The 19,189-nt window shown below is 46.2% G+C and overlaps 1 protein-coding gene across 1 annotated transcript; it reads right to left on the bottom strand.

Annotated features, from left to right (window-relative positions):
- Window positions 1–14,157: 14,157 nt before the first annotated feature.
- Window positions 14,158–18,646, bottom strand: LOC123106179 (kinase-interacting family protein). The gene is made up of 3 exons (XM_044528404.1): window positions 18,468–18,646; window positions 17,118–17,325; window positions 14,158–15,507 (listed from the first exon to the last, which is right to left on the bottom strand). The coding sequence occupies exons 2-3, from the start codon at window positions 17,182–17,184 to the stop codon at window positions 14,498–14,500; spliced, it is 1,077 nt and encodes a 358-aa protein (XP_044384339.1). The 5' UTR covers window positions 17,185–17,325; window positions 18,468–18,646; the 3' UTR covers window positions 14,158–14,497.
- Between the last annotated feature and the right edge of the window lie 543 nt (window positions 18,647–19,189).

Raw genomic sequence — 19,189 nt, forward strand, 5'->3', positions numbered from 1 at the left:
GGAATTTATCTATTAATCATCTGCAAAAATAATTAACTAAATATCACTTTCCAAATAAAAATGACAGCAGTTCTCGTGAGCGCTAAAGTTTCTGTTTTTTACAGCAAGTTCAACAAGACTTTCCCCAAGTCTTCCCAACGGTTCTACTTGGCACAAACACTAATTAAACACAAAAAACACAACCAAAACAGAGGCTAAATAATTTATTTATTACTAAACAGGAGCAAAAAGCAAGGAATAAAATAAAATTGGGTTGCCTCCCAACAAGCGCTATCGTTTAACGCCCCTAGCTAGGCATAACAAGCAAGAATAGATCTAGGTATTGCCATCTTTGGTAGGCAATCCATAAGTGGCTCTCATGATAGATTCATATGGTAATTTTATTTTCTTTCTAGGGAAGTGTTCCATGCCCTTTTTTAATGGAAATTGAAATCTAATATTCCCTTCCTTCATATCAATAATTGCACCAACCATTCTAAGGAAAGGTCTACCGAGAATAATAGGGCAAGAAGGATTGCAATCTATATCAAGAACGATAAAATCTACGGGCACATAATTCCTATTTGCAACAATAAGAACATCATTAATTCTTCCCATAGGTTTCTTAATAGTGGAATCCGCAAGATGCAAGTTTAGAGAGCAATCATCAAATTCACGGAAATCTAGCAAATCGCACAAAGTTTTGGGAATAGTAGAGACACTAGCACCCAAATCACACAAAGCATAAAACTCATAATTTTTAATTTTAATTTTAATAGTAGGTTCCCACTCATCATAAAGTTTTCTAGGGATAGAAACTTCCAATTCAAGTTTTTCTTCATAAGATTGCATCAAGGCATCAACGATATGTTTAGTAAACGCTTTATTTTGACTATAAGCGTGAGGCCATTTTAGCATGGATTGCAACAAGGAAATACAATCAATCAAAGAGCAATTTTCATAATTAAATTCCTTAAAATCCAATATAGTGGGTTTAGCAACATCTAGGGTTTTAATTCCTTCAATCCCACTTTTATCAAATTTAGCATCAAGATCAACAAATTCCGAATTCTTAGAACGCCTTCTAGGTAAAGGTGGATCATATTCAGTCCCATCATTATCAAGATTCATATTTCAAAACAAAGATTTAATAGGGGACACATCAATAACTTTTAGATCTTCATCATTATTTTCATAGGAACTAGAAGAACACGCTTTTATAAAGGCATCTTTCTTAGCACGCATCCTAGCGGTTCTTTCTTTGCACTCGTCAATGGAAATTCTCATGGCTTTGAGAGACTCATTGATATCATGCTTAGGTGGAATAGATCTAAGTTTCAAAGAATCAACATCAAGAGCAATTCTATCAACGTTCCTAGCCAAATCATCAATCTTAAGCAATTTTTCTTCAATCATAGCATTAAAATTCTTTTGCGAAGAAATAAATTCTTTAATATTAGATTCAAAATCAGAGGGCATCTTATTATAATTTCCATAAGAATTGTTGTAGGAATTACCATAATTATTAGAGGGATTACTAGGATAAGGCCTAGGATTGAAATTTCCTCTATACGCGTTGTTACCAAAATTGTTCCTACCAACAAAATTCACATCCATAGATTCATTATTATTCTCAATCAAAGTAGACAAGGGAACATCATTAGGATCAGAAGAAACACTCTTATTAGCAAATAATTTCATAAGTTCATCCATCTTTCCACTCAAAACATTAATTTCTTCTATCGCATGCACCTTTTTAGTAGATCTTTCAGTATGCCATTGAGAATAATTAACCATAATATTATCTAGGAGTTTAGTAGCTTCTCCTAAAGTAATTTCCATAAAAGTGCCTCCCGCGGCCGAATCTAAAAGATTTCTAGAAGCAAAATTCAATCTGGCATAAAAATTCTGAATAATAATCCACAAATTTAAACCATGAGTTGGGCAATTACGTATCGTTAATTTCATTCTCTCCCAAGCTTGTGCAACATGTTCATGATCAAGTTGTTTAAAATTCATAATATCGTTTCTAAGAGAGATGATCTTAGCGGGAGGAAAATACTTAGAGATAAAAGCATCTTTGCACTTGTTCCATGAATCAATACTATTTTTAGGCAAAGACGAAAACCAAGCTTTAGAACGATCTCTAAGCGAAAAAGGAAATAGCTTCAATTTAACAATATAATTATCGACATCTTTCTTCTTTTGCCTGTCACACAAATCAACGAAGCTATTAAGATGGGTAGCGGCATCTTCACTAGGAAGGCCGGAGAACGGATCTTTCATGACAAGATTCAACAAGGCAGTATTAATTTCACAAGATTCAGCATCGGTAAGAGGAGCAATCGGAGTGCTAAGGAAATCATTATTGTTGGTATTGGTGAAGTCACACAATTTAGTATTATCTTGAGCCATCGCGACAAACAAGCAATCCAACACACGAGCAAACAAAAAGCAAACGGCAAAAGAGGCAAATAGAGAGGGAGGATAGAGAGAGAGGGCGAATAAAACGGCAAGGGTGAAGTGGGGGAGAGGAAAACGAGAGGCAAATGGCAAATAATGTAATGCGGGAGATAGGGATTGTGATGGGTACTTGGTATGTTGACTTTTGCGCAGACTCCCCGGCAACGGCGCCAGAAATTCTTCTTGCTACCTCTTGAGCACTGCGTTGGATTTCCCCGAAGAGGAAGGGATGATGCAGCAAAGTAGCGTAAGTATTTCCCTCAGTTTTTGAGAACCAAGGTATCAATCCAGTAGGAGGCTACGCTCGAGTCCCTCGTACCTACACAAAAACAATAGCTCAACGCAATCAACGCGCTTAGGGGTTGTCAATACCTTCACGGTCACTTACGAAAGTGAGATCTGATAGAGATGATAAATAATATTTTTGGTATTTTTGGTATAGAGATGCAAAGTAAAAAGTAAAAGCAAAGCAATAATAAAGTGATGGAGATTGATGTGATGAGAAAGAGACCCGGGGGCCATAGGTTTCACTAGTGGCTTCTCTCAAGAGCATAAGTATTCTACGGTGGGTGAAAAAATTACTGTTGAGCAATTGACAGAATTGAGCATAGTTATGAGAATATCTAGGTATGATCATGTATATAGGCATCACGTCTGAGACAAGTAGACCGAAACAATTCTGCATCTACTACTATTACTCCACTCATCGACCGCTATCCAGCATGCATCTAGAGTATTAAGTTAAAAATAGAGTAACATCTTAAGCAAGATGACATGATGTAGAGGGATAGTTTCATGCAATATGATAAAAAACCCATCTTGTTATCCTCAATGGCAACAATACAATACGTGCATTGCTGCCCCTTCTGTCACTGGGAAAGGACACCGCAAGATCAAACCCAAAGCTAAGCACTTCTCCCATGGCAAGAAAAACCAATCTAGTAGGCCAAACCAAACTGATAATTCGAAGAGACTTGCAAAGATAACCAATCATACATAAAAGAATTCAGAGAAGATTCAAATATTATTCATAGATAGACTGGATCATAAACCCACAATTCATCGGTCTCAACAAACACACCGCAAAAGGAAGATTACATCGAATAGATCTCCACAAGAGAGGGGGAGAACATTGTATTGAGATCCAAAAAGAGAGAAGAAGCCATCTAGCTACTAACTATGGACCTGTAGGTCTGAAGTAAACTACTCACACTTCATCGGAGGGGCTTGGATGATGATGTAGAAGCCCTCCGTGATCGATGCCTCCTCCGACGGAGCTCCGGAACAGGCCCCAAGATGGGATCTCGTGGATACAGAAAGTTGCGGCAGTGGAATTAGGTTTTTTGGCTCCTTTTCTGATCGTTTGGGGATACGTGGATATATATGGGAGGAAGAAGTACGTCGGTGGAGCTTCGAGGGGCCCACGAGGCAGGGGGGCGCGCCCTCCACCCTCGTGACCACCTCGTGGCTTTCTTGACGGAGGGTCCAAGTCTCCTAGATCTTATCTAATGAGAAAATCACGTTTCCGAAGGTTTCATTCCGTTTGGACTCCATTTGATATTACTTTTCTTCGAAACCCTAAAACAGGCAAAAACAGCAATTCTGGGTTGGGCCTCCGGTTAATAGGTTAGTCCCAAAAATAATATAAAAGTGGATAGTAAAGCCCAATAATGTATGAAACAGTAAATAATATAGCATGGAGCAATCAAAAATTATAGATACGTTGGGGACGTATCAGGGTGAAATTTGCCTTCAGCACGGTCCAAAGATCATCTTTCGGCCTATCGTTGACATAAGACACCTCAGGGTCTTCGTTCTTAGGCTTATACCATTGGTGGATGCTGATCGGGATCATGTCCCTAACAAGAACCCCGCACTAAGCAGAAAATGCTTCCTTGGTCTGGATGGGTTCAATCGGTTGGCCATCGCGCGCGACTGCTGTGATCATGAACCTTTCATCCTGGCGCAACTTTTTCTTCAGGCCTCGTCTCGTTACCGAAGTGTTGCTCGATCCGGAGGGCTAGAAAAGAAGAAAGAAAAGAGTTAATATGTGTACATACCAAAACAATTAATGCATCAATTATCTATAGTCCTCACAGGCTTAATTAATTAATATATATATATATATATATACATGGTCGGACTCCGTTCGGTCACCGAAACCGTCATCACGGTGTCCTTCTTCCACTGGCATTCGGTCACCGGAGCCATCATAATCACGTCCTTCCTCCTCCATTGTTCGATAACCGTAGCCTGCTTCTTCACCCTGTCCTTCCAGACCATCGGTGTCGTTGAGATACAACAAGACATTAGCTCTGGCTGCGATTATGTCCCCTAACACTTGTTCTGCTTCCTTGTCTCGGTCGTGCTCCATAGTTTCTGCAAATATTACAACATGGCAATTATTATACAAACATGACAGATGGATATATTAGTGGTAAACGTAGACCTAGCTAGCTAATCACAACAAGGAATCATATTAGTGGCCTCGACGCTTCTCTAGGGTTTGGGGTGGCCTCGGCAACGTTTCAAGGGTTCGGGGTGGCCTCGACGACAAGGCTCTTTTAACTTGGTAAACTTGGGTGGCCTCGACAATGCTTCTAGGGTTTGGATCAACTTGTGAACATCCATAATGGGGGCATTCTTGATAAATCTGGACCCTCGACCCTCGACCGCTTGGTGATCCAAGACCCTCTACCCTATTTCCCGACCCTCGACCCCCTCATGTCACGTTTGTCTAGTGTCAAAGGATTCAACAAAACCATATCTTCATCATTAGGCCAAAGTGACAGGCGCATGATGGTACGAAGTTCTGCAAAGTTGTTCTGGAATGGAGTCCCAGATAGAATAATTCGCTTTTACGTACAAAGTTCAGCAAGAGCCTTCCGAATATCGCTATTTGGAAGGCATTTGCTGAAATTCTTACAAAAAGGCGAATTATCCTATCCGGGACTCCGTTCTAGAACAACTTTGCACAACTTCGTACCATCATGCCCCGGTTACTTCCGGCTAATGATGAAGCCATGGATTTCTTCAATACTTTGACACTAGGCAACCTCTCGACCCCTCGGTGATCCTCGACCCTCGACCCTCGAACCCTCGGGCGACCCTCGACCCCTCGGCGTTCCTCGATCCTCGAACCCTAGACCCCTCGACGACCCTCGAACCCTCGGTGACCCTCAAACCTCTACCCTAGTTCTTGACCCTCGCCCCTCGAACCCTCGGCGCCACCCCCCCCCCTCATGTCAAAGTTATCGAGGAGGGGGTATTCGACCCCCCCCCCTCATGTGGAAGTTATCGGGAAGGGGGCATGTATATCGACAACGTCATACCCGATAAAAAATTAGAAGAGGAAGAAGAAGAAGAAAAAAGAGGAGAAGAAGAAAGGAATAGAGGAGATGATCGAAGAAAAAAAGAGGAGAAGAAGAAAGGAACAGATATATAAAACTTTTTTTCTTCTCTTTTCCTCTTCTTATTTATTTCCCCTATTCTTCCTCTCCTCTTCTTCTCCTTCTTACTCTTCTTACTTTCCTTTTTACTCTCCTTCTTTTTCTTCTTCTTCCTTCTTCCTAGATAAAACTTTTCTAAAAATGTAACTTTTGCATATATAGAAGTTTTTCTTCTTCTTCTTCCTTCTTCCTTCTTCCTTCTTCCTAGCTAGATATATAAAAAAATTCTAAGAATGTAACTTTTGCATATATAAAACTTTTTCTTCTTCTAACTTTTGCATACATAGATAAAACTTTTCTAAAAATCTAACTTTTGCATATATGAACATATATACACAGAGAACATACATACATATATACATTTTTATAAAAATGCAAAAAAACATAAATAAAATACATTTATACACACACACACACACACATACAGACATATACACACACAAAATGCAGGGCAGGGGTGACGCGCGGCGCCAGCGCGGGGCAGGGGTGGCGGCACGGCGGCAGCGAAGGGCAGCGGCAGCGGCAGCGCGCGGCGGCGGCGGCCAGTACAAGGAGGAGGAGGAGGGGATCGGGGCGGCGCTCACAGCGAGGAGGCGTCGGCGACGGGGAGTGGGCTCGGGGGCGGCGGACGGCGACAGCACGCTCGGGGGTGGGGGCAGGGGCGCGCGGGCTCGGGGACGACGTCGGCGACGGAGACAGCGACGACGAGGCACGGGCAAAGGCGGACGGCGACGGCGCAATCAGGGGCGACAGCAGGGGCAGCGGACAACGTCGGGGCAGCCTGGCGGCGTAGAGGAGGTCGGCGACGTCGTCGGGGGCAACTAGCGATGAAACTGAAAATTTTCACAAGTGCTGGCTTATATACACGACGCATTGGTCCCGGTTGGTGCCACAAACCGGGACCAATGCACCCCTTTAGTCCTGGTTGGTGCCACCAACCGGGACCAAAGGCCTTGTGCTGCCCGCGTCAAAAGTTTAGTCCCACCTTGCTAGCTGAGAGAGCTCGAGAGTGGTTTATAAGCGCTATTGCGCCCACCCTCTCGAGCTCTTCTCAACTGCAGGCTTTCATGCCTAGTCTGTCATTGTGTGCATGTGGGCCTACTGGGCCTATTGCGGGCCGGATAATCTTCATCATTTAACATGGTGCTTTGGTCAGCCTTGACTTTGAAGGGAGGAATTTCATGAAACTTTTTATAATCTTCGGACATGTCTGTCTTGCCCTCCACTCCCATGATATCTTTTTTTCCTGAAAGAACTATGTGGCGCTTTGGCTCATCGTATGATATGTTCGCTTCCTTATCTTTTCTTTTTCTCGGTTTGGTAGACATGTCCTTCACATAGAAAATCTGCGCCACATCATTGGCTAGTACGAATGGTTTGTCTATCTACCCAAGATTGTTCAGATCCACTGTTGTCATTCCGTACTGTGGGTCTACCTGTTCCCCGGCTCCTAACAGATTGACCCATTTGCACTTAAACAAAGGGACCTTAAAATCGTGTCTGTAGTCAAGTTCCTATATGTCCACTATGTAACCATAATATGTGTCCTTTCCCCTCTTGGTTGCTGCATCAAAGCGGACACCGCTGTTTTGGTTGGTGCTCTTTTGATCTTGGGCGATCATGTAAAATGTATTCTCATTTATCTCGTATCCTTTGTAAGTCAATACAGTCGAAGATGGTCCCCTGGACAACGAGTACAACTCATCAGAAACAGCGTTGTCAGCTCTGAGACGTGTTTCCATCCAACTGCCAAAAGTCCTGATGTGTTCACATGTAATCTAGTCGTCACACTGCTCAGGGTGTTTGGAGCGCAGACTTTTCTTGTGTTCACCGACATACGGGGTCACCAAGGTAGAATTCTGCAGAACTGTGTAGTGTGCTTGAGACCAAGAATGCCCGTCCCTGCATATTATTGAGTCCCCTCCTAGCGTGCCTTTTCCAGTCAGTCTCACCTCATACCGCGATTTAGGGAGATCAATCTTCTTAAGGCCAGGAATGAAGTCAACACAAAACCCAATGACATCCTCTGTTTGATGGCCCATGGAGATGCTTCCTTCTGGCCTAGTGCGGTTACGGACATATTTCTTTAGGACTCTCATGAACCTCTCAAAGGGGAACATATTGTGTAGAAATACGGGGCCCAGAACGATAATCTCATCGACTAGATGAACTAGTACGTGTGTCATGATATTGAAGAAGGATGGTGGGAACACCAGTTTGAAACTGACAAGACATCGCGCCACATCACTCCTTAGCTTTGGTATGATTTCTGGATCGATCACCTTATGAGAGATTGCATTCAGGGATGCACATAGCTTCACAATGGCTAATCGGACATTTTCCGGTAGAAGCCCCCTCAATGCAACCGGAAGAAGTTGCGTCATAATCACGTGGCAGTCATGAGACTTTAGGTTCTGAAACTTTTTCTCGGCCATATTTATTATTTCCTTTATATTCGACGAGAAGCCAGACGGGACCTTCATACTGAGCAGGCATTCAAAGAAGATTTCCTGCTCTTCTTTGGTAAGAGTGTAGCTGGCAGGACCTTCATACTGCTTTGGAGGCATGCCATCTTTTTCGTGCAAACGTTGCAGGTCCTCCCGTGCCTCCGGTGTATCTTTTGTCTTCCCATACACGCCCAAGAAGCCTAGCAGGTCCACGCAAAGGTTCTTCGTCACGTGCATCACGTCGATTGAAGAGCGGACCTCTAGGTATTTCCAGTAGGGTAGGTCCCAAAATATAGATTTCTTCTTCCACATGGGTGCGCGTTCCTCAGCATCATTCGAAACAGATAGTCCGCCAGGACCCTTTCCAAAGATTATGTGTAAATCATTGACCATAGCAAGTACGTGATCACCAGTACACATGGAGGGCTTCTTTCGGTGATCTGCCTAGCCTTTGAAATACTTGCCTTTCTTTCGACATTGATGGTTGGTCGGAAGAAATCGGCAATGGCCCAGGTACACATTCTTCCTGCATTTGTCCAAGTATATACTTTCAGTGTCAGCTAAACAATGCATGCATGTGTGGTATCCCTTGTTTGTCTGTCCTGAAAGGTTACTGAGAGCGGGCCAATCATTGATGGTTACAAACAGCAACGTGTGCAGGTTAAATTCCTCCTATTTGTGCTCATCCCACACACGTACACCGTTTCCATTCCACAACTATAAAAGTTCTTCAACTAATGGCGTTAGGTACACATCAATGTCGTTCCGGGTTGCTTAGTGCCTTGGATGAGAACTGGCATCATAATAAACTTCCGCTTCATGCACATCCAAGGAGGAAGGTTATACATACATAGTCACGGGCCAGGTGTTGTGATTGCTGCTCTGCTCCCCGAAAGGATTAATGCCATCCGCGCTTAAACCAAACCATGCGTTCCTTGGGTCACCTGCAAACTCGGCCCAGTACTTTCTCTCGATTTTTCTCCACTACGGCCCATCAGCGGGTGCTCTCAACTTCCCGTGTTTCTTACGGTCCTCTCTGTGCCATCGCATCAACTTGGCATGCTCTTCATTTCTGAACAGACGTTTCAACTATGGTATTATAGGAGCATACCACATCACCTTCGCAGGAACCCTCTTCCTGCGGGGGGGCTCGTCGTCAACATCACCAGGGTCATCTCGTCTGATCTTAAACCGCAATGCACCGCATACCGGGCATGCGTTCAAATCCTCATACGCACCGCGGTAGAGGATGCAGTCATTAGGGCATGCATGTATCCTCATCTCCTTCAATCCTAGAGGGCATACGACCTTCTTTGCTGCGTACGTACTGCCGGGCAATTTGTTATCCTTTGGAAGCTTCTTCTTCAATATATTCAGTAGCTCCTCAAATCCTTTGTCAGGCACAACATTCTCTGCCTTCCACTGCAGCAATTCCAGTATGGTACCGAGCTTTGTGTTGCCTGATACATCTCCAACGTATCTATAATTTTTAATTGTTTCATGCTATTATATTATCAACCTTGGATGTTTTATATGCATTTATATGCTATTTTATATGATTTTGGGGACTAACCTATTAACAAAGAGCCCAGTGCCAGTTTCTGTTTTTTCCTTGTTTGTGAGTATCGCAAAAAAGGAAAACCAAACGGAGTCCAATTGACCTGAAACTTCATGGAACTTATTTTTGGACCAGAGGAAGGCCATGGAGTAAAAGAGTTGGGCCAGAAGAGTCCCGGGCTACCCATGAGGGTGGGGGCGCGCCCACCCCCCTGGGCGTGCCTCCCTACCTCGTAGACAGGCCGGAGACCCCCCTGACTTGTTCCCGACTCCAACACCTCTTATATAACCCAAAACTTTCAGAAAGAAACCTAGATCAGGATTTCCGCCGCCACAAGCCTCTGTAGCCACCGAAAACCAATCTAGAGCCATTCCGGCACCCTGCCAGAGAGGGGGATCCCTCTCCGGTGGCCATCTTCATCATCCCGGCGCTCTCCATGATGAGGGAGTAGTTCACCCTCGGGGCTGAGGGTATGTACCAATAGCTATGTGTTTGATCTCTCTCTCTCTCGTGTTCTTGATTTGGCACGGTCTTGATGTATCGTGAGCTTTGCTATTATAGTTGGATCTTATGATGTTTCTCCCCCTCTACTCTCTTGTAATGGATTGAGTTTTCCCTTTGAAGTTATCTTATCGGATTGAGTCTTTAAGGATTTGAGAACACTTGATGTATGTCTTGCATGTGATTATCTGTGGTGACAATGGGATATCATGTGATCCTCTTGATGTATGATTTGGTGATCAACTTGTGAGTTCCGTGACCTCGTGAACTTATGCATAGGGATTGGCACACGTTTTCGTCTTGACTCTCCGGTAGAAACTTTGGGGCACTCTTTGAAGTTCTTTGTGTTGGTTGAATAGATGAACCTGAGATTGTGTGATGCATATCATATAATCATACGCACGGATACTTGAGGTGACATTGGAGTATCTAGGTGACATTAGGGTTTTGGTTGATTTGTGTCTTAAGGTGTTATTCTAGTACGAACTCTTGAATAGGTCAATCAGAAAGAATAACTTTGAGGTGGTTTCGTACCCTACCATAATTTCTTCGTTTGTTCTCCGCTATTAGTGACTTTGAAGTGACTCTTTGTTGCATATTGAGGGATAGTTATATGATCCAATTATGTTATTATTGTTGAGAGAACTTGCACTAGTGAAAGTATGAACCCTAGGCCTTGTTTCCTAGCATTGCAATACCGTTTGTGCTCATTTTTATCATTAGTTACCTTGCTATTTTTATATTTTCAGATTACAAAAACCTATATCTATCATCCATATTGCACTTGTATCACCATCTCTTCGCCGAACTAGTGCACCTATACAATTTACCATTGTATTGGGTGTGTTGGGGATACAAGAGACTCTTTGTTATTTGGTTGCAGGGTTGTTTGAGAGAGACCATTTTCATCCTACGCCTCCCACGGATTGATAAACCTTAAGTCATCCACTTGAGGGAAATTTGCTACTGTCCTACAAACCTCTGCACATGGAGGCCCAACAACATCTACAAGAAGAAGGTTGTGTAGTAGACATCATTGCCATCTTCGCAATTGGGATACAACCCTTTTTTGTGATCCTCTAACGTGCGATCGAACTTCAGCTTCTTCTTTTGACTTTCGCACTGTGTCCTTGCATCAACAATGACCCGGCGGAGATCATCATCATCGGGCACATCGTCTGGTTCCTCTTGATCTTCAGCAGCTTCCCCCGTTGCAGCATCACCGTATTCAGGGGGCACATAGTTGTCATCGTCCTCTTCTTCTTTGTTGTCTTCCATCATAACCCCTAATTCTCCGAGCTTGGTCCAAACATTATAGTGTGGCATAAAACCCTTATAAAGCAGGTGGGTGTGAAGGATTTTCTGGTCAGAGTAAGACTTTGTATTCCCACATATAGGGCATGGACAACACATAAAACCATTATGCTTGTTTGTCTCGGTCACTTCGAGAAAATTATGCAGGCCCTTAATGTACTCGGAGGTGTGTCTGTACATCCATTGTCGGTTTATCTGTGTGCATTATATATAATTATGTGTGTAAAAAACCATTACAGATTCACATGGATAGATAAGCGACCAAATTAATAGAAGTTCATCATCACATTAAAACCAAAGTACATACATAGTTCTCATTGAACAACATATAGCTCTCCAGAGTATCTAATTAAACCATACATTGAAACTATGTAAAACCTTTCAATGCAACAACAAATGCAATCATAATCACAACCAAGGTAACAATTGATCCAACGGCATAATGATATCAAGTCTCGGTATGAATGGCATATTTTTTAATCTTTCTAATCTTCAACTGTATTGCATCCATCTTGATCTTGTGATCATCGACGACATCCGCAACATACAACTCCAAAATCATCTTCTCCTCCTCAAATTTTTTTATTTTTTCCTTCAAGTAATTGTTTTGTTCTTCAACTAAATTTAACCTCTAGAAAATAGGGTTGGTTGGAATTTCCGGTTCACATACCTCCTAGATAAACAAAATCTATGTCACGTTGGTCGGCATAATTGTCATAAACAATAAATGAAACAAATAGTTATAAAAAATAATATATACCACATCTGAATCATAGCCAGGACGAGGGCCGACGGGGGCCGATACCAAAACCATCGCACTATACGATAACAAGCAATATAAAAGTAAGAAAATTAGATAAGTATCTATCTAAAGTAAGAAAAAAAATTCTTTCAGAAAGAAGATAAGAACAAGAGGCTCACCACGATGGTGTCGACGACGAGATCAGCGCGGGCGATCGACGGCGGTGAAGACGGGGACGGGACGTGACGGACCGCTAAACCTAGACAAATCTTGGGGAAAATGGAGCTTGGAGGTCGAGCTTCGAGAGGAGAAAGCTTAACTAGTGTGGCTCGGGCATTTCATCGAACACCTCATGTGCATAGGAGGTGAGCTAGAGAACCACAAAGCTCTCCCCTTGTCGGCCAGAAAAACAGAAGTGGAGTGCTCTGCTCGCGGGCGAGGGGTATATGTAGCCACCTCATTGGTCCCGGTTCGTGGCTGAAACCGGGACTAAAGGCACCCCTTCTGTCCCGGTTCTAGACACTAACCGGGACCAATGGCTGTGGGCCAGGAGCGACGACCATTGGTCTCGGTTCGTGCCTAGAACCGGGACAAATGAGTCCACACGAACCGGGACAAATGCCTCCCGAGGCCCGGCCGGCCCCCTGGGCGCACGAATTGGGACATATGCCCCCCATGGGTTCTGGTTCGTGACTGAACCGGGACTAATGGGCTGGCCAGGGCCTAACCAAAGCCCTGTTTTCTACTAGTGACGCATATGATGGGTAAACAAATTACTGTTGAGCAATTGATAGAAAAACGCAAAGTTATGACGATATCTAAGGCAATGATCATGAATATAGGCATCACGTTCCTAACAAGTAGACCGACTCCTGTCTGCATTTACTACTATTACTCCAGAGATCGACCGCTATCCAGCATGTATCTAGTGGATTAAGTTAACAAGAACGGAGTAATGCCTTAAGCAAGATGACATGATGTAGAGGGATAAATCCAATCAATATGAAATAAACCCCATCGTTTTATCCTTAATGGCAACAATACAAATATGTGCCTCGCTAGCCCTTTTATTACTGGGTAAGGGCACAACAAGATTGAACCCAAAACAAAGCACATTTGCACAAATAAATATGTGTGCAAATGTAATGGTACAAATGTGTAACTGGGTCAACATCTCCTTTTTCAGTAACCAATTGATAGTCAATTAACGAACAGCTAGCGATGGCAACATAATCCATCCATTCTAAAATACATGTCACATCTTTTTTGCAAAAATCCTTTTATTGACAATTTATGCCGTGTATTCTAGAACACATGGAAACCGGTGCAAATTTTGATCTGGAACCGAGAATTTTTTTACTAGTTTAAATTGACATTTCTTAGAACTTAAATGTTGGAATTTTTCCTTTTCCTAGGGCATTCCATGTATACTAGTATTGTGTTGTATCGTTTATTTGTTGAGAACTCAAAAATCTAATTGAAATTAAATGTTAAGAATTTTTATATTTCCTATGTACAATTTGATGGGACCTTCATGTTTGTTCTCTTGATTTGTCTGATTTTAAAAAATCTATTGGGGGTTTTTTAGAATGAAAATCTATTGGGTTTTTAAGGGATGTCGATTTGTCTCATGTTGTCCTATAGAATGATGCAAAAGGAGCTCTTACTATAAAATTCCTAATGGTCCAAATTCTGCAAAAATCATATGAAATTCCTTTGAATCAAAGGAGTCCTTACTGTTGTTAGTGTGGTATTGTCGGTTTTGAATCAAAGGAGTCATAATAATAGTACTAGCATATATACTTTGCCCATCTCCACCTCCACGACAGAAGCATCACAGCTCCATGAGCGCCAGTGACAGTGGTGGAGTAAACCAGTCCAAGAACAGCTGCTTAATTATCATATTACACCCTGCATTGCCTCATAATAACCCCAGCCTAAACCATCTCTCGCCGATCCTCCCCACAGTAATACCGCCATAATCCAAGGGGGCAAACCAAAAAGAAGCACCAAAAGCACAGACCCTCGCCGTCGCCGCCGGTGCCTACAGGCAGAAGCAGCCGCCGTTGTACTTGCCGCCCTTCATCTGCTCGCCGACCTTCCTCACCGTCACCGACGACGGCGCGCACGGCGTCCACTCCGCCGCCAGCCGCACCCTCGCCAGCCACCACCACCCGCTCCCGCCCCCACGCTTCCTCCTCGCCGACGCCTGCGCGGCCGCGGCCTCGGCGGCGAGGCGGCGGTTCTCGGCGCGGAGGCGTTCGATCTCGGCGACGCCGGCCTTGCGCTCGGCCTCCCAGGCGGCCATGGCCTCGAAGCACTCCCGGTTGCGGAGCTCCAGCCCGTACACCTGCGCCTGCAGCGCCTCCACCTTCCGCCCGAGGATGCACGCCCGGTGGTCGTCCCGCAGCTTCACGGCCAGCCGGGCCAGGTCGGCCGCGCGGCGGCGCGTGTAGCCGAGCTCGGCTGCGGCGGCCGCGGCCTCCTCCTCGGCGGCGGAGGCGCGGAAGGCCAGGCGCGCGTTCTCGCCCAGAAGGACCAGGCGCTCCGACTCGAGCACCTCCAGCAGGCTCCCCTGCAGGTCGATCTTGCGCGCCGACTCGGCCCTCCGGCGGTCCGCCTCGTCCGCCAGCAGGTCCCGGTCCACCCACGCCATCACCAGCTCCGCCACTACCAGGTCGCCGTCAACGGCCGGAGCAGCAACCGGAGTTGCGAAATGATCATCGGTGACTCCGGCGTGGGGCTGGAAGGAGAGGGAGCTGCCGGCGTCCGAGGAGCGGTCATCAACGTCGGAGGAGCAGTCGGAGCTGAGGTTGAGGTGGTGGGAGTGGAAGTGGGCAGACGACTTGGCGTTGGCGTTGGCGAGGAGGGACTGAGCGTAGCGGTCGGCGAGGTAGAGGTAGCGGTGGTGGAGGTCGGTGAGGAGCGCGAGCAGCTGCGGGCGGCGGTGGTAGTAGTTCTCGGCGCGCTCGGCGAAGGAGTGGTCCGCGGCCGCCGCCGCCGCGTCGTCGTCCGGCACGCCGGCCGCCAGCGCGCGCACGCGCTGCTCGATGTCTGCACGTAGAGCATCCATACAGTTTTTCGCATTAGAGAAAATGGATGCATGCATGCATGCAGCAACTAAAAATTCTTTGAGATTAATTAATCTGGACTAATTGAGAGATGGGTAATTCACTGGGATAGATTGTTACAGTACCACGCTGGTAGCAGCCGTGGCATTTCAGAGAGAGATATGCAAGGATAAAAACAAAGGAAAAAAAAGTGTGGAGTGTGAAGTGACAGTGCCGGCCCGTGACACGACGGCTCGTCTGCTGGCCGTGTCTTGGATTTTTCACTGCGGGCGGGCGGCCTGCCGGTGAAAGGGTTGACCCAGAATGATGGGTTTCTTTGCCAACTTGGTCACGTACAGACGCACCACTAGTAGACCAGTAGCAATATATATTCTTTTCTTTCTAGCGTATGCATGCATGGTTTTGAGGTGGGCGTACGTGGAGTTCAAAATTCGAAATCCGGCCGGAGAAGGTGGCGAAAGTGAGCAAGGAAGAATCCAACCAAAGCAAGCCGAGGCAGGCAGAGGATGAGGATGAGGATGAGAGATTCCCGGACGAGGAGCTAGTGAACAAACAAACAAATGAAGAAAAGGAAGAGACACAGGTCGCTAGTGTACAATCTGGTCTCGTTCTCAGCTACAGATTAGTGACAGTAGGTAGTCGGGCACGGGGTGCAGCCGCACAGGTCATCTCGTTTTGACAATCTTGTGGGCACGCGTTCATACTACATACTGGAACAGTCTCGTGTCGGTGCCCGTGCCCGTGCCCGTGCCGAGCCGAGGCACCGCACGGCCGGGCCATGAACCTCTCTTCACTTGTACCCAGCGGAGGGACGAGCACGAGCACTGGCATCACTCGCTGCTCGCCACAGTGATGCTACCACTACTTCGTGGCCGTAGGTGAGTTGAGAATCCTCTGAGCGCGGCAGGCATTAATGCGCATCATCTCTCTCTCGCTCATCACTACTGTGCTAGTACGTGGTACGTGGTAGTACCACTGTGCGACATAGTAGCTAGCTTGATCGGCGGCATGGGTCAGGCAGGCAGGCAGGAACAACAAGAGTACCCTCTGAGAGAGAGAGAGAGAGAGATAGAGAGAGAGAGAGAGAGAGAGAGAGATGTGAGAATCTAGCGCGATCTCTCTTGTGACCAGAGCGAACCCAAGTGTGGTGTGTTTACTACTCCAGCAGGCAGCAGGCACGCACAATAATCAATCGCCACTTTCACTGCAGCGAGCGATCGCACGCATTTATCCCCCGTGAGCACGTACGGCGGGCATGCCGCTGGTACAATGCTACCACGAAATGAAGCCGCCCACGCCCATCGATCAGCCTACGCCTACGCCTACGCTCGTGAAGAAGAAACAGTGGGCGGCATGGCACTTCCGCGTACTACTACGGCCCCGTTTGGATCATGGGGTTAGAGCTAGTTTCGGTTAGTTGGAGGCTCAAATCTCAAATAACCCAAAAGTATCCAAACAGAGAGGGTTAGAGTGGGTTAGTTTCATCTAATCCAACTATCCTGATGGAGAGGTGCTTATTTGAGTTAGAGTGGGTTAGAAAATAAGAGCTTACGTGTTGATGAGAGGAGGAGAGGAGAGGGATCGTGACATCACCTGCGATGGCCGCCTGGAGCCACGGCGGGCACGTGCGACCCTCCTGCTCCTGCTGATGCAACATCATCTTCTCCAAGCCAGGCCAAGCCACGGCAGGGCCCGGCGAAGAAGCTGGGTTGGGGAAGGCGCCTGGCACAAGCCAAACCCCAGGCCACGCCGCACGTCGCTCGCTCGTGAACACCAGCTTTCTCCAGCGCTAGTCACGTCCCTGTCAGTCAGTCAGCACAAGACAAACACAGCAGTCCGTAAGCGTAAGCCATGGCGTGAAGCAAGCGGAGTACGTACAGTAGAGTACAGTAGAGCGCAGCAGTACGTACTCCTTCCGATCCGAATTACTTGTGGGAGGTATGGATGTATCTAGATGTATTCTAGTTTTAAAAACATTCATTACTGCGACAAGTAATCTGGACCGGATGGAGTAGTAGTATAAAAGTGGAGAGGAGCAGTATGGGCATGGTGAGAGGCGTGGCACGCCGCTGAAACAGTGGAGACGTGACGCGGCACTGCACGGTGGACTTGTGGGCGTACTCCACTCCACTCCACTCCTGGGGGACACGAGGCTGTGCGTGCTCGGGGGGTCCTACGCCGGCCGGCAAGCGGCAACGATGTGACATGAGCGAGTGCGTGGCGTGGCTTAGGGATCAACCATGTACTATGTCCCCGTCCCGAATCTCCACGCGCCCGCCCCAAAGGATGACGGGCGGGCCTACCTGCTCCTCCTCGGTTCCGTGCATGGCATGGCATGGCATGGCGCAGCTACTAGTACTAGTAGGAGGTAGGGGTGATTTCGCAGGGACCGAGGCCCGTCCCTTCCCGTCTTGTGTTGGATTCAGTGAGCGAGGCGAGGCCGAGGCCGAGGTAAAAATAAAAATAATAAACTACTACTAATGTACTCTCTTGTTCACATATATAATTCCGAACAGGGAATTCCAAGTAATTCCGAACGGAACGGAGGGAGTACATACATAACCCGTGGACGACAAGAACAGGGAATTACTAGTGCCCCCCTAAGTGCTGTTGTAAAAAAAAAAACTGTGGAGGACAAGGAATTTAGCACTAATCGAGGTCCCAGGAATGAATGGATGGATGAACGGCGTTGTGCTCGTCCCGTTTTCATAGATTGTCCGTGGTTGCAAAACGCCACAAGAGAGATGCTGACGATTTATTTGCCAAAATGGGTGGAAATCTAAAAGATAGCATATGAGATGGTTCAAGTCATTTCAAATTAAAGTGGCGACTCCTGCTACACTACCAGGAGAGGAGAGATACGCTAAATCATCATTATCTCCCTAGCTAGAAGCGGAAAGAAAGACAGTGCAGAGATCAAGAGAAAGAGAGAGGGAGACTTACAAGTCAGTCAGAGGGGGCGGACGCGAGCGGAGGAGAGCGCCATTGTTGTTCCCCTCCCCGGCAGGCGCAGGCGGAAGCACCCCCTTCCTTTCCTCTTCTTCTTTCTTGATCTGATGAGTAGTCCTCTTCTTCTTCTTCTGTTACTACTACTGGACAGTGGACACAGCAGAGAGAGAAAGAATAAGACTAGCCGAGCTGAGCCCTGCCCTGCATATATATATAAATATATACAGGGGCTCCTGACTTGTGTCGTCCAAGCCAACCTTCCTTCGGCCCCGTACTTCATCCCATCCGTCCACGTGTCCAACGGGCGGCCCGGATGAGACCTGGTGCTCGCTGGGTAGTTGACCGGGGGCAGTGAATGTAATTAATTGCAAAGCACTTCCGATGAGGAGTAGAAATAGTAGAAGAAAATCCAACCAACCTACCGCCAAAATCAACCATCATCCGTTACAGGACGACTTCCTTTATTAAGGGCGCCATTTATTTTATACAAACGGGACGGGGTGGTTGCGAACCGAGTCCCCGGGCCGGGATTCCAATTTCGAAATCGGATCTCGCCAAACTTGCTCAACAAGTATGACTGTAGTGCCGGCGTTGGCAACCACTCCAGGTGCGAGATTTCAATGACCGTAGAAAATGCCTTGCAACAAAGTCATTTCTGAAAGAAGAAAAAAACCACTGTCAAATGGGCTTATCATTCAACAGGGCTGGAACTTGAA

Source organism: Triticum aestivum, chromosome 5A, assembly GCF_018294505.1.
Source record: "Triticum aestivum cultivar Chinese Spring chromosome 5A, IWGSC CS RefSeq v2.1, whole genome shotgun sequence".
Lineage (NCBI taxonomy): Eukaryota > Viridiplantae > Streptophyta > Magnoliopsida > Poales > Poaceae > Triticum > Triticum aestivum.